This window comes from Symsagittifera roscoffensis, chromosome 7, assembly GCF_963678635.1.
Source record: "Symsagittifera roscoffensis chromosome 7, txSymRosc1.1, whole genome shotgun sequence".
Lineage (NCBI taxonomy): Eukaryota > Metazoa > Xenacoelomorpha > Acoela > Convolutidae > Symsagittifera > Symsagittifera roscoffensis.
Window position 1 is genome coordinate 1005577 of NC_087068.1, and position 12768 is coordinate 1018344.

The 12768-nt window shown below is 39.8% G+C and overlaps 1 protein-coding gene across 1 annotated transcript in view; it reads right to left on the reverse strand.

The window, feature by feature from the left end:
* Positions 1 to 9179: 9179 nt before the first annotated feature.
* Positions 9180 to 12768, reverse strand: part of LOC134851304 (uncharacterized) — a gene marked incomplete at its 3' end in the record, with an annotated part of 41053 nt that continues 37464 nt past the window's right edge. Inside the window, 5 exon segments of the mRNA XM_063867324.1 lie at positions 9180 to 9301; positions 9457 to 9552; positions 9746 to 9912; positions 10988 to 11091; positions 11443 to 11623. Coding sequence (XP_063723394.1) covers positions 9180 to 9301; positions 9457 to 9552; positions 9746 to 9912; positions 10988 to 11091; positions 11443 to 11623 — 670 coding nt within the window.

Consider the following 12768-nt stretch of genomic DNA (forward strand, 5'->3'; position numbering starts at 1 on the left):
TAGTTGGCAGATTGAGACTGTGGGGTGGTAGTGGCGGTAGAGGAAGGAGAGGGTAGTTGTATATATTAAATATATATGTATACTATTATGGGGTGTGTTTTTTCAGTAGCAGTTGGCAGTAGGAGACTGTGGCGTGGTAATTGTGGTAGAGGAAGGAGAGGGTAGTTGAGTATATTAAATACATATGTTTACTTACATTGAGTGTCTTTGTTGAGTAGTAGTTGGCAGAATGAGACTGTGGGGTGGTAGTGGCGGTAGAGGAAGGAGAGGGTAGTTGTATGTATTAAATATATATGTATACTATTATTGGGTTTGTTTGTTGAGTAGCAGTTGGCAGTAGGAGACTGTGGCGTGGTATTTGTGGTAGAGGAAGGAGAGGGTAATTGAGTATATTAAATACATATGTATACTTACATTGAGTGTCTTTGTTGAGTAGTAGTTGGCAGAATGAGACTGTGGGGTGGTAGTGGCGGTAGAGGAAGGAGACGGTAGTTGTATGTATTAAATATATATGTATACTATTATTGGGTGTGTTTGTTGAGTAGCAGTTGGCAGTAGGAGACTGTGGCGTGGTATTTGTCGTAGAGGCAGGGGAGGGTAGTTGAGTATATTAAATATATATGTATACTGACATTGAGTGTCTTTGTTGAGTAGTAGTTGGCAGAATGAGACTGCGGGGTGGTAGTGGCGGTAGAGGAAGGAGAGGGTAGTTGTATATATTAAATATGTATGTATACTATTACTGGTGTGTTTGTTGAGTAGCAGTTGGCAGTAGGAGACTGTGGCGTGGTATTTGTGATAGAGGAAGGAGAGGGTAGTTGAGTATATTAAATATATATGTAAATTGACATTGAGTGTCTTTGTTGAGTAGTAGTTGGCAGAATGAGACTGGGGGGTGGTAGTGGCGGTAGAGGAAGGAGAGGGTACTTGTATATATTAAATATATATGTATACTATTATTGGGTGTGTTTGTTGAGTAGCAGTTGGCAGTAGGAGACTGTGGCGTGGTATTTGTGGTAGAGGAAGGAGAGGGTAGTTGAGTATATTAAATACATATGTGTACTTACATGGAGTGTCTTTGTTGAGTAGTAGTTGGCAGAATGAGACTGTGGTGTGGTAGTGGCGGTAGAGGAAGGAGAGGGTAGTTGTATGTATTAAATATATATGTATACTATTATTGGGTGTGTTTGTTGAGTAGCAGTTGGCAATAGGAGACTGTGGCGTGGTATTTGTGGTAAAGGCAGGAGAGGGTAGTTGAGTATATTAAATATATATGAATACTGACATTGAGTGTCTTTGTTGAGTAGTAGTTGGCAGAATGAGACTGCGGGGTGGTAGTGGCGGTAGAGGAAGGAGAGGGTAGTTGTATATATTAAATATATATGTATACTATGATTGGGTGTGTTTGTTGAGTAGCAGTTGGCAGTAGGAGACTGTGGCGTGGTATTTGTGGTAGAGGAAGGAGAGGGTAGTTGAGTATATTAAATATATATGGTATACTGACATTGAGTGTCTTTGTTGAGTAGTAGTTGGCAGAATGAGACTGCGGGGTGGTAGTGGCGGTAGAAGAAGGATAGGGTAGTTGTATATATTAATTATATATGTATACTATTATTGGGTGTGTTTGTTGAGTAGCAGTTGGCAGTAGGAGACTGTGGCGTGGTATTTGTGGTAGAGAAAGGAGAGGGTAGTTGAGTATATTAAACATATATATGTATACTGACATTGAGTGTGTTTGTTGAGTAGTAGTTGGCAGAATGAGACTGCGGGCTGGTAGTGGCGCTAGAGGAAGGAGAGGGTAGTTGTATATATTAAATATATATGTATACTATTATTGGGTGTGTTTGTTGAGTAGCAGTTGGCAGTAGGAGACTGTGGCGTGGTATTTGTGGTAGAGGAAGGAGAGGGTAGTTGAGTATATTAAATATATATGTATACTGACATTGAGTGTCTTTGTTGAGCAGTAGTTGGCAGAATGAGACTGCGGGGTGGTAGTGGCGGTATAGGAAGGAGAGTGTAGTTGTATATATTAAAATATATATGTATACTATTATTGGGTGTGTTTGTTGAGTAGCAGTTGGCAGTAGGAGACTGTGGCGTGGTATTTGGTAGAGGAAGGAGAGAGTGGAGGTTGTAGAGGAAGGAGAGGGTAGTTGAGTATATTAAATATTAATGTATACTGACATTGAGTGTCTTTGTTGAGTAGTAGTTGGCAGAATGAGACTGCGGGGTGGTAGTGGCGGTAGAGGAAGGAGAGGGTAGTTGTATATATTAAATATATATGTATACTATTATTGGGTGTGTTTGTTGAGTAGCAGTTGGCAGTAGGAGAATGTGGCGTGGTATTTGTGGTAGAGGAAGGAGAGGGTAGTTGAGTATATTAAATATAAATGTATACTGACATTGAGTGTCTTTGTTGAGTAGTAGTTGGCAGAATGAGACTGCGGGGTGGTAGTGGCGGTAGAGGAAGGAGAGGGTAGTTGTATATATTAAATATATATGTATACTATTATTGGGTGTGTTTGTTGAGTAGCAGTTGGCAGTAGGAGACTGTGGCGTGGTATTTGTGGTAGAGGAAGGAGAGAGTAGTTGAGTATATTAAATATTAATGTATATTGACATTGAGTGTCTTTGTTGAGTAGTAGTTGGCAGAATGAGACTGCGGGCTGGTAGTGGCGCTAGAGGAAGGAGAGGGTAGTTGTATATATTAAATATATATGTATACTATTATTGGGTGTGTTTGTTGAGTAGCAGTTGGCAGTAGGAGACTGTGGCGTGGTATTTGTGGTAGAGGAAGGAGAGGGTAGTTGAGTATATTAAATATATATGTATACTGACATTGAGTGTCTTTGTTGAGCAGTAGTTGGCAGAATGAGACTGCGGGGTGGTAGTGGCGGTATAGGAAGGAGACCTGTAGTTGTATATATTAAAATACATATGTATACTATTATTGGGTGTGTTTGTTGAGTAGCAGTTGGCAGTAGGAGACTGTGGCGTGGTATTTGTGGTAGAGGAAGGAGAGGGTAGTTGAGTATATTAAATATTAATGTATACTGACATTGAGTGTCTTTGTTGAGTAGCAGTTGGCAGAATGAGACTGCGGGGTGGTAGTGGCGGTAGAGGAAGGAGAGGGTAGTTGTATATATTAAATATATATGTATACTATTATTGGGTGTGTTTGTTGAGTAGCAGTTGGCAGTAGGAGAATGTGGCGTGGTATTTGTGGTAGAGGAAGGAGAGGGTAGTTGAGTATATTAAATATATATGTATACTGACATTGAGTGTCTTTGTTGAGCAGTAGTTGGCAGAATGAGACTGCGGGGTGGTAGTGGCGGTATAGGAAGCAGAGTGTAGTTGTATATATTAAAATATATATGTATACTATTATTAGGTGTGTTTGTTGAGTAGCAGTTGGCAGTAGGAGACTGTGGCGTGGTATTTGTGGTAGAGGAAGGAGAGGGTAGTTGAGTATATTAAATATTAATGTATACTGACATTGAGTGTCTTTGTTGAGTAGTAGTTGGCAGAATGAGACTGCGGGGTGGTAGTGGCGGTAGAGGAAGGAGAGGGTAGTTGTATATATTAAATATATATGTATAGTATTATTGGGTGTGTTTGTTGAGTAGCAGTTGGCAGTAGGAGAATGTGGCGTGGTATTTGTGGTAGAGGAAGGAGAGGGTAGTTGAGTATATTAAATATAAATGTATACTGACATTGAGTGTCTTTGTTGAGTAGTAGTTGGCAGAATGAGACTGCGGGGTGGTAGTGGCGGTAGAGGAAGGAGAGGGTAGTTGTATATATTAAATATATATGTATACTATTATTGGGTGTGTTTGTTGAGTAGCAGTTGGCAGTAGGAGACTGTGGCGTGGTATTTGTGGTAGAGGAAGGAGAGAGTAGTTGAGTATATTAAATATTAATGTATATTGACATTGAGTGTCTTTGTTGAGTAGTAGTTGGCAGAATGAGACTGCGGGCTGGTAGTGGCGCTAGAGGAAGGAGAGGGTAGTTGTATATATTAAATATATATGTATACTATTATTGGGTGTGTTTGTTGAGTAGCAGTTGGCAGTAGGAGACTGTGGCGTGGTATTTGTGGTAGAGGAAGGAGAGGGTAGTTGAGTTTATTAAATATATATGTATACTGACATTGAGTGTCTTTGTTGAGCAGTAGTTGGCAGAATGAGACTGCGGGGTGGTAGTGGCGGTATAGGAAGGAGAGTGTAGTTGTATATATTAAAATATATATGTATACTATTATTGGGTGTGTTTGTTGAGTAGCAGTTGGCAGTAGGAGACTGTGGCGTGGTATTTGTGGTAGAGGAAGGAGAGGGTAGTTGAGTATATTAAATATTAATGTATACTGACATTGAGTGTCTTTGTTGAGTAGTAGTTGGCAGAATGAGACTGCGGGGTGGTAGTGGCGGTAGAGGAAGGAGAGGGTAGTTGTATATATTAAATATATATGTATACTATTATTGGGTGTGTTTGTTGAGTAGCAGTTGGCAGTAGGAGAATGTGGCGTGGTATTTGTGGTAGAGGAAGGAGAGGGTAGTTGAGTATATTAAATATAAATGTATACTGACATTGAGTGTCTTTGTTGAGTAGTAGTTGGCAGAATGAGACTGCGGGGTGGTAGTGGCGGTAGAGGAAGGAGAGGGTAGTTGTATATATTAAATATATATGTATACTATTATTGGGTGTGTTTTTTTGAGTAGCAGTTGGCAGTAGGAGACTGTGGCGTGGTATTTGTGGTAGAGGAAGGAGAGGGTAGTTGAGTATATTAAATATTAATGTATATTGACATTGAGTGTCTTTGTTGAGTAGTAGTTGGCAGAATGAGACTGCGTGGTGGTAGTGGCGGTATAGGAAGGAGAGTGTAGTTGTATATATTAAAATATATATGTATACTATTATTGGGTGTGTTTGTTGAGTAGCAGTTGGCAGTAGGAGACTGTGGCGTGGTATTTGTGGTAGAGGAAGGAGAGGGTAGTTGAGTATATTAAATATTAATGTATACTGACATTGAGTGTCTTTGTTGAGTAGTAGTTGGCAAGAATGAGACTGCGTGGTGGTAGTGGCGGTAGAGAAAGGAGAGGGTAGTTGTATATACTAAATATATATGTATACTAATATTGGGTGTGTTTAATGAGTAGCAGTTGGCAGTAGGAGACTGTGGCATGGTATTTGTGGTAGAGGAAGGAGAGGGTAGTTGTATATATTAAATATATATGTATACTATTATTGGGTGTGTTTGTTGAGTAGCAGTTGGCACTAGGAGACTGTGGCGTGGTATTTGTGGTAGAGGAAGGAGAGGGTAGTTGAGTATATTAAATATATATGTATACTTACATTGAGTGTCGTCTTTGTTGAGTAGTAGTTGGCAGAATGAGACTGTGGGATGGTAGTGGCGGTAGAGGAAGGAGAGGGTAGTTGTATATATTAAATATATATGTATACTATTATTGGGTGTGTTTGTTGAGTAGCAGTTGGCAGTAGGAGACTGTGGCATGGTATTTGTGGTAGAGGAAGGAGAGGGTAGTTGAGTATATTAAATATAAATGTATACTGACATTGAGTGTCTTTGTTGAGTAGTAGTTGGCAGAATGAGACTGCTGGGTGGTAGTGGCGGTAGAGGAAGGAGAGGGTAGTTGTATATATTAAATATATATTGTATACTTTTATTGGGTGTGTTTGTTGAGTAGCAGTTGGCAGTAGGAGACTGTGGCGTGGTATTTGTGGTAGAGGAAGGAGAGGGTAGTTGAGTATATTAAATATTAATGTATACTGACATTGAGTGTCTTTGTTGAGTAGTAGTTGGCAGAATGAGACTGCTGGGTGGTAGTGGCGGTAGAGGAAGGAGAGGGTAGTTGTATATATTAAATATATATGTATACTATTATTGGGTGTGTTTGTTGAGTAGCAGTTGGCAGTAGGAGACTGTGGCATGGTATTTGTGGTAGAGGAAGGAGAGGGTAGTTGAGTATATTAAATATAAATGTATACTGACATTGAGTGTCTTTGTTGAGTAGTAGTTGGCAGAATGAGACTGCGGGGTGGTAGTGGCGGTAGAGGAAGGAGAGGGTAGTTGTATATTTTAAATATATATGTATACTTTTATTGGGTGTGTTTGTTGAGTAGCAGTTGGCAGTAGGAGACTGTGGCGTGGTATTTGTGGTAGAGGAAGGAGAGGGTAGTTGAGTATATTAAATATTAATGTATACTGACATTGAGTGTCTTTGTTGAGTAGTAGTTGGCAGAATGAGACTGCGGGGTGGTAGTGGCGGTAGAGGAAGGAGAGGGTAGTTGTATATATTAAATATATATGTATACTATTATTGGGTGTGTTTGTTGAGGTAGCAGTTGGCAGTAGGAGACTGTGGCGTGGTATTTGTGGTAGAGGAAGGAGAGGGTAGTTGAGTATATTAAATATTAATGTATACTGACATTGAGTGTCTTTGTTGAGTAGTAGTTGGCAGAATGAGACTGCGGGGTGGTAGTGGCGGTAGAGGAAGGAGAGGGTAGTTGTATATATTAAATATATATGTATACTATTATTGGGTGTGTTTGTTGAGTAGCAGTTGGCAGTAGGAGACTGTGGCGTGGTATTTGTGGTAGAGGAAGGAGAGGGTAGTTGAGTATATTAAATATTAATGTATACTGACATTGAGTGTCTTTGTTGAGTAGTAGTTGGCAGAATGAGACTGCGGGGGTGGTAGTGGCGGTAGAGGAAGGAGAGGGTAGTTGTATATATTAAATATATATGTATACTATTATTGGGGTGTGTTTGTTGAGTAGCAGTTGGCAGTAGGAGACTGTGGCGTGGTATTTGTGGTAGAGGAAGGAGAGGGTAGTTGAGTATATTAAATATTAATGTATACTGACATTGAGTGTCTTTGTTGAGTAGTAGTTGGCAGAATGAGACTGCGGGGTGGTAGTGGCGGTAGAGGAAGGAGAGGGTAGTTGTATATATTAAATATATATGTATACTATTATTGGGTGTGTTTGTTGAGTAGCAGTTGGCAGTAGGAGACTGTGGCGTGGTATTTGTGGTAGAGGAAGGAGAGGGTAGTTGAGTATATTAAATATTAATGTATACTGACATTGAGTGTCTTTGTTGAGTAGTAGTTGGCAGAATGAGACTGCGGGGTGGTAGTGGCGGTAGAGGAAGGAGAGGGTAGTTGTATATATTAAATATATATGTATACTATTATTGGGTGTGTTTGTTGAGTAGCAGTTGGCAGTAGGAGACTGTGGCGTGGTATTTGTGGTAGAGGAAGGAGAGGGTAGTTGAGTATATTAAATATATATGTATACTGACATTGAGTGTCTTTGTTGAGTAGTAGTTGGCAGAATGAGACTGCGGGGTGGTAGTGGCGGTAGAGGAAGGAGAGGGTAGTTGTATATATTAAATATATATGTATACTATTATTGGGTGTGTTTGTTGAGTAGCAGTTGGCAGTAGGAGACTGTGGCGTGGTATTTGTGGTAGAGGAAGGAGAGGGTAGTTGAGTATATTAAATATATATGTATACTGACATTGAGTGTCTTTGTTGAGTAGTAGTTGGCAGAATGAGACTGTGGGGTGGTAGTGGCGGTAGAGGAAGGAGAGGGTAGTTGTATATATTAAATATATATGTATACTATTATTGGGTGTGTTTGTTGAGTAGCAGTTGGCAGTAGGAGACTGTGGCGTGGTATTTGTGGTAGAGGAAGGAGAGGGTAGTTGAGTATATTAAATATATATGTATACTGACATTGAGTGTCTTTGTTGAGTAGTAGTTGGCAGAATGAGACTGCGGGGTGGTAGTGGCGGTAGAGGAAGGAGAGGGTAGTTGTATATATTAAATATATATGTATACTATTATTGGGTGTGTTTGTTGAGTAGCAGTTGGCAGTAGGAGACTGTGGCGTGGTATTTGTGGTAGAGGAAGGAGAGGGTAGTTGAGTATATTAAATATATATGTATACTGACATTGAGTGTCTTTGTTGAGTAGTAGTTGGCAGAATGAGACTGTGGGGTGGTAGTGGCGGTAGAGGAAGGAGAGGGTAGTTGTATATATTAAATATATATGTATACTATTATTGGGTGTGTTTGTTGAGTAGCAGTTGGCAGTAGGAGACTGTGGCGTGGTATTTGTGGTAGAGGAAGGAGAGGGTAGTTGAGTATATTAAATATATATGTATACTGACATTGAGTGTCTTTGTTGAGTAGTAGTTGGCAGAATGAGACTGCGGGGTGGTAGTGGCGGTAGAGGAAGGAGAGGGTAGTTGTATATATTAAATATATATGTATACTATTATTGGGTGTGTTTGTTGAGTAGCAGTTGGCAGTAGGAGACTGTGGCGTGGTATTTGTGGTAGAGGAAGGAGAGGGTAGTTGAGTATATTAAATATATATGTATACTGACATTGAGTGTCTTTGTTGAGTAGTAGTTGGCAGAATGAGACTGCGGGGTGGTAGTGGCGGTAGAGGAAGGAGAGGGTAGTTGTATATATTAAATATATATGTATACTATTATTGGGTGTGTTTGTTGAGTAGCAGTTGGCAGTAGGAGACTGTGGCGTGGTATTTGTGGTAGAGGAAGGAGAGGGTAGTTGAGTATATTAAATATATATGTATACTGACATTGAGTGTCTTTGTTGAGTAGTAGTTGGCAGAATGAGACTGCGGGGTGGTAGTGGCGGTAGAGGAAGGAGAGGGTAGTTGTATATATTAAATATATATGTATACTATTATTGGGTGTGTTTGTTGAGTAGCAGTTGGCAGAATGAGACTGCGGGGTGGTAGTGGCGGTAGAGGAAGGAGAGGGTAGTTGTATATATTAAATATATATGTATACTATTATTGGGTGTGTTTGTTGAGTAGCAGTTGGCAGTAGGAGACTGTGGCGTGGTATTTGTGGTAGAGGAAGGAGAGGGTAGTTGAGTATATTAAATATATATGTATACTGACATTGAGTGTCTTTGTTGAGTAGTAGTTGGCAGAATGAGACTGCGGGGTGGTAGTGGCGGTAGAGGAAGGAGAGGGTAGTTGTATATATTAAATATATATGTATACTATTATTGGGTGTGTTTGTTGAGTAGCAGTTGGCAGTAGGAGACTGTGGCGTGGTATTTGTGGTAGAGGAAGGAGAGGGTAGTTGAGTATATTAAATATATATGTATACTGACATTGAGTGTCTTTGTTGAGTAGTAGTTGGCAGAATGAGACTCTGGGGTGGTAGTGGTGGTAGAGGAGAGAAAGGGTACAGTTGCACGCACCCACCAACTGGTGCTCAAGGCAGAACGAACGACACAGCTGCAAATAGCATTCTCTTTTACGCAAGTAAACGAGCTCCCTAAGACACTTAGTGTCGATCCTCAAATGCACTTTGCTGTGTTTTTTCTGCCGGTTTATCAAGCAGAGAAAAATTTTGAAACCCTTGCCGAGAAATGAATAAGTGCTTCGCTTACCTTTCTGTCGTAGCTGATTGTCTTGAACACGCCCACTTCTGATGGCCACTCTTTGATACACTCCATGTTCTCCTCCACGCCCCTCTTTAGAACCTTCTAGAACAACAAGCAGTGAAACATATGTGTATATATTTTGAAATAGTTCAAGAAAGTAGTAACTTTTAAACCAATTTTTAGATTTCCCACAAACTCATGTAACCTATTAGTGTTGTGGCTTCATGCATGGCTGTTTTCTACCGTTAAAAAGCCTAAAGCCTATGGCCCTTTATAATGGTGGTCTATGAGTGACCTTGCTGAATTGTATCATGGACTCTGTGCCGAGTGAGGCGGACACCCCCTCGTCCTCTATGACCCCGTGAGACACTGAGTGGTCATGCACTGCTATCTTGATCCCACTCGATGACGTCAGCAACTCCGCGTTCTCCTCATTCGCTATGCGCACAGTCAGTGCCAAACCTGCAGTTGTGCACAAAACAGATTAACAGAAAAACACGGCATCAAAAGATGAAGTTTCAAAGAAACCACATGTGAACAAAAAGTGGCTTATTAACCGTTAAAAAGTACCACATTTTCCATAATACATGCAGATGTCAAGAACGTTTACTTAAATTTGACATCTATTTTTTCAAAGAAAACCAGAGTAAAAAGCAATTACTGGTGCTTTGTCGAAAGTTGGGTTATACATCAGGTTTGATCGTCAATGAATGCAGCGCATGGGAGGTACCTAGATCGATATCCACGACTTACGAAAAAATATTGTAAGCCGCGCCGCATACCGTTTTTAGAAGGAATTTCGTAGTTGCGCCGCGGATTTAAGTCACGCCTCAAAGTTTTTTATAAGTCACGCTGTCAGTCTTTTATTAAATCGCGCAAAAATCGTTTCATAACTCGCACCGTCTCTCCTTACTTGAGTCGCGCCGCCAGTCAAAAAGCTAATTTTTCTGTGCCACAAGATACGATTCGAGTGATAAACTTGCATATATGTTAAGGTAAGAACGATGATTTACTGGCTTAAGTTCTTTTCTGCGCCGTCAGTCTTTTTTTGAGTCGCGCAGCTAATGTTGTTTCTTAAGTATCGCCGACAGTCTTCTCTTAAAACGATGGGGTGGCGTTTTAAAAAACTACTTAAGAAAAGACTGACGACGGTTCGACTGAAGAAAAAATGATAGCGACTCAAGAAAAGACTGAGTTTTTTGTTCAGTGGCGCTAGTCGCGGCGGTTTGTTCTCTTTCGTGCAGATCCTGAATTGGTATTTTCAGTTGCGAGATTTGCGCCATTTTCTTGTGTCGCAACGGTTTTGATTTCAGTTGCGCTGGTCTTGAATTGGCAATGACGTTTTTTTGGTCGCGGCGACACTTTTTTCGGTTCGCGCCGGTTCCAAACAATTTACCTGATCAACGAAACTCTTGCTAATTGTTTACTCATTTATCATCAAAATGTTTGCAATACCCTCGCTATCTGAATGATGTAATTTTGATATTTTTGCAGTTTGACAAAAACAGTGGTGTGAACAAATGAGCCAAAAGTGTACCTTTATTGTAGGAGGGGAATGTGCCTGGTGGGAGGAACCTGTCTCTGGGGGCTGTGAAGGTGAAGCAGTTGCCATATGAGTCTGTCTGCTGCCTCACAAAGTTGCTGAAACGTAGATGCGAATCTATCTACGCTGACGAAGAGTTAACGCAGCTAGGTAACTCTTCTGAACTAATGCAATTTCGGGAACCTTCTTTTTGCCCTTTTTCTTGTTCCCTTTTTACCAGCTAGCAACCAAAGTTAATAGTTGGAGTAAGACACTGATTTTTTCTTCTCGAGAAACCAAAAATCTCTGCCGATCAATTACAGAAAGATTTCAAAGCTTAGTTCAAAAATTTTAAGGCTTGATTTTAAAAATATAATAATTGAAACTGTTGAAAATATGAATTGAAAAAGTATAGAAAAAAAGGTAGTCTAGTCATTTTTTGCTTGACAAGCTACACAACCAGTGCTTACGTGTGATCACAAGGTAGTAACTTGTAGTGACACTCCACCAGGAAAGTGTCCAATTGTAGGCCATGTGAGGCTATGGAGTCCAAATCGGCTGTGCGATACAGTTCGATCACGTCGCTGTAGTCTTCCGCAGAAGCAGTCAGGTAGGACTCCGTCCACACAGACGAAGACATGCTGAGCCGAACTGAAATGCTAGACGTAGTAGAAGGTTGCTACACAACTAGAACAAAACTTCCGATAGCGCTAATAATTTTAAAAGTATATAAGAAAAAAAGAAATTTGTTTCAAAAACACTTTTTCTTTGCCTTTTGGAGACTTCTCTCGCGAAGCAGACTTGGACTCTAACTGAGCTCCAAAAACATTTTAAAAGCAAACTATGGATTAAGAAGTTCTTCTAAAAAACTGTATTCAGACCAGTTTTTATTGACGACAAGTGAGCTTTTTTGAAATACATCTTTGGAAATTAAGTCGTTAATGTGGTATCATCTCGATGTTCGTATTGATTTAATCGGGCTACCGGTATTGATGATATCAATATTGCTATCAATCGATGCTATCAATCTTGCTATCAACCGATGCTATCAATATTGCTATCAATCGATGCTATCAATATTGCTATCAATCGATGCTATCAATATTGCTACCAATAGATGCTATCAATATTGCTATAAATCGATGCTATCAATATTACTATAAACCAATGCTATCAATATTGCTATCAATCGATGCTATGAAAATTGCTATCAATCGATGCTATCAATCTTGCTATCAACCGATGCTATCAATATTGCTATCAATCGATGCTATCAATATTGCTATCAACCGATGCTATCAATATTGCTACCAATAGATGCTATCAATATTGCTATAAATCGATGCTATCAATAGTGCTATCAATCGATGCTATCAAAATTGCTATCAACCGATGCTATCAATATTGCTATCAATCGATGCTATCAATATTGCTATCAACCGATGCTATCAATATTGCTACCAATAGATGCTATCAATATTGCTATAAATCGATGCTATCAATAGTGCTATCAATCGATGCTATCAAAATTGCTACCAATCGATGCTATCAATATTGCTATAAATCGATGCTATCAATATTACTATAAACCAATGCTATCAATATTGCTATCAATCGATGCTATGAAAATTGCTATCAATCGATGCTATCAATCTTGCTATCAATCGATGCTATCAATCTTGCTATCAACCGATGCTATCAATATTGCTATCAATCGATGCTATCAATATTGCTATCAATCGATGCTATCAATATTGCTACCAATAGATGCTATCAATATTGCTATAAATCGATGC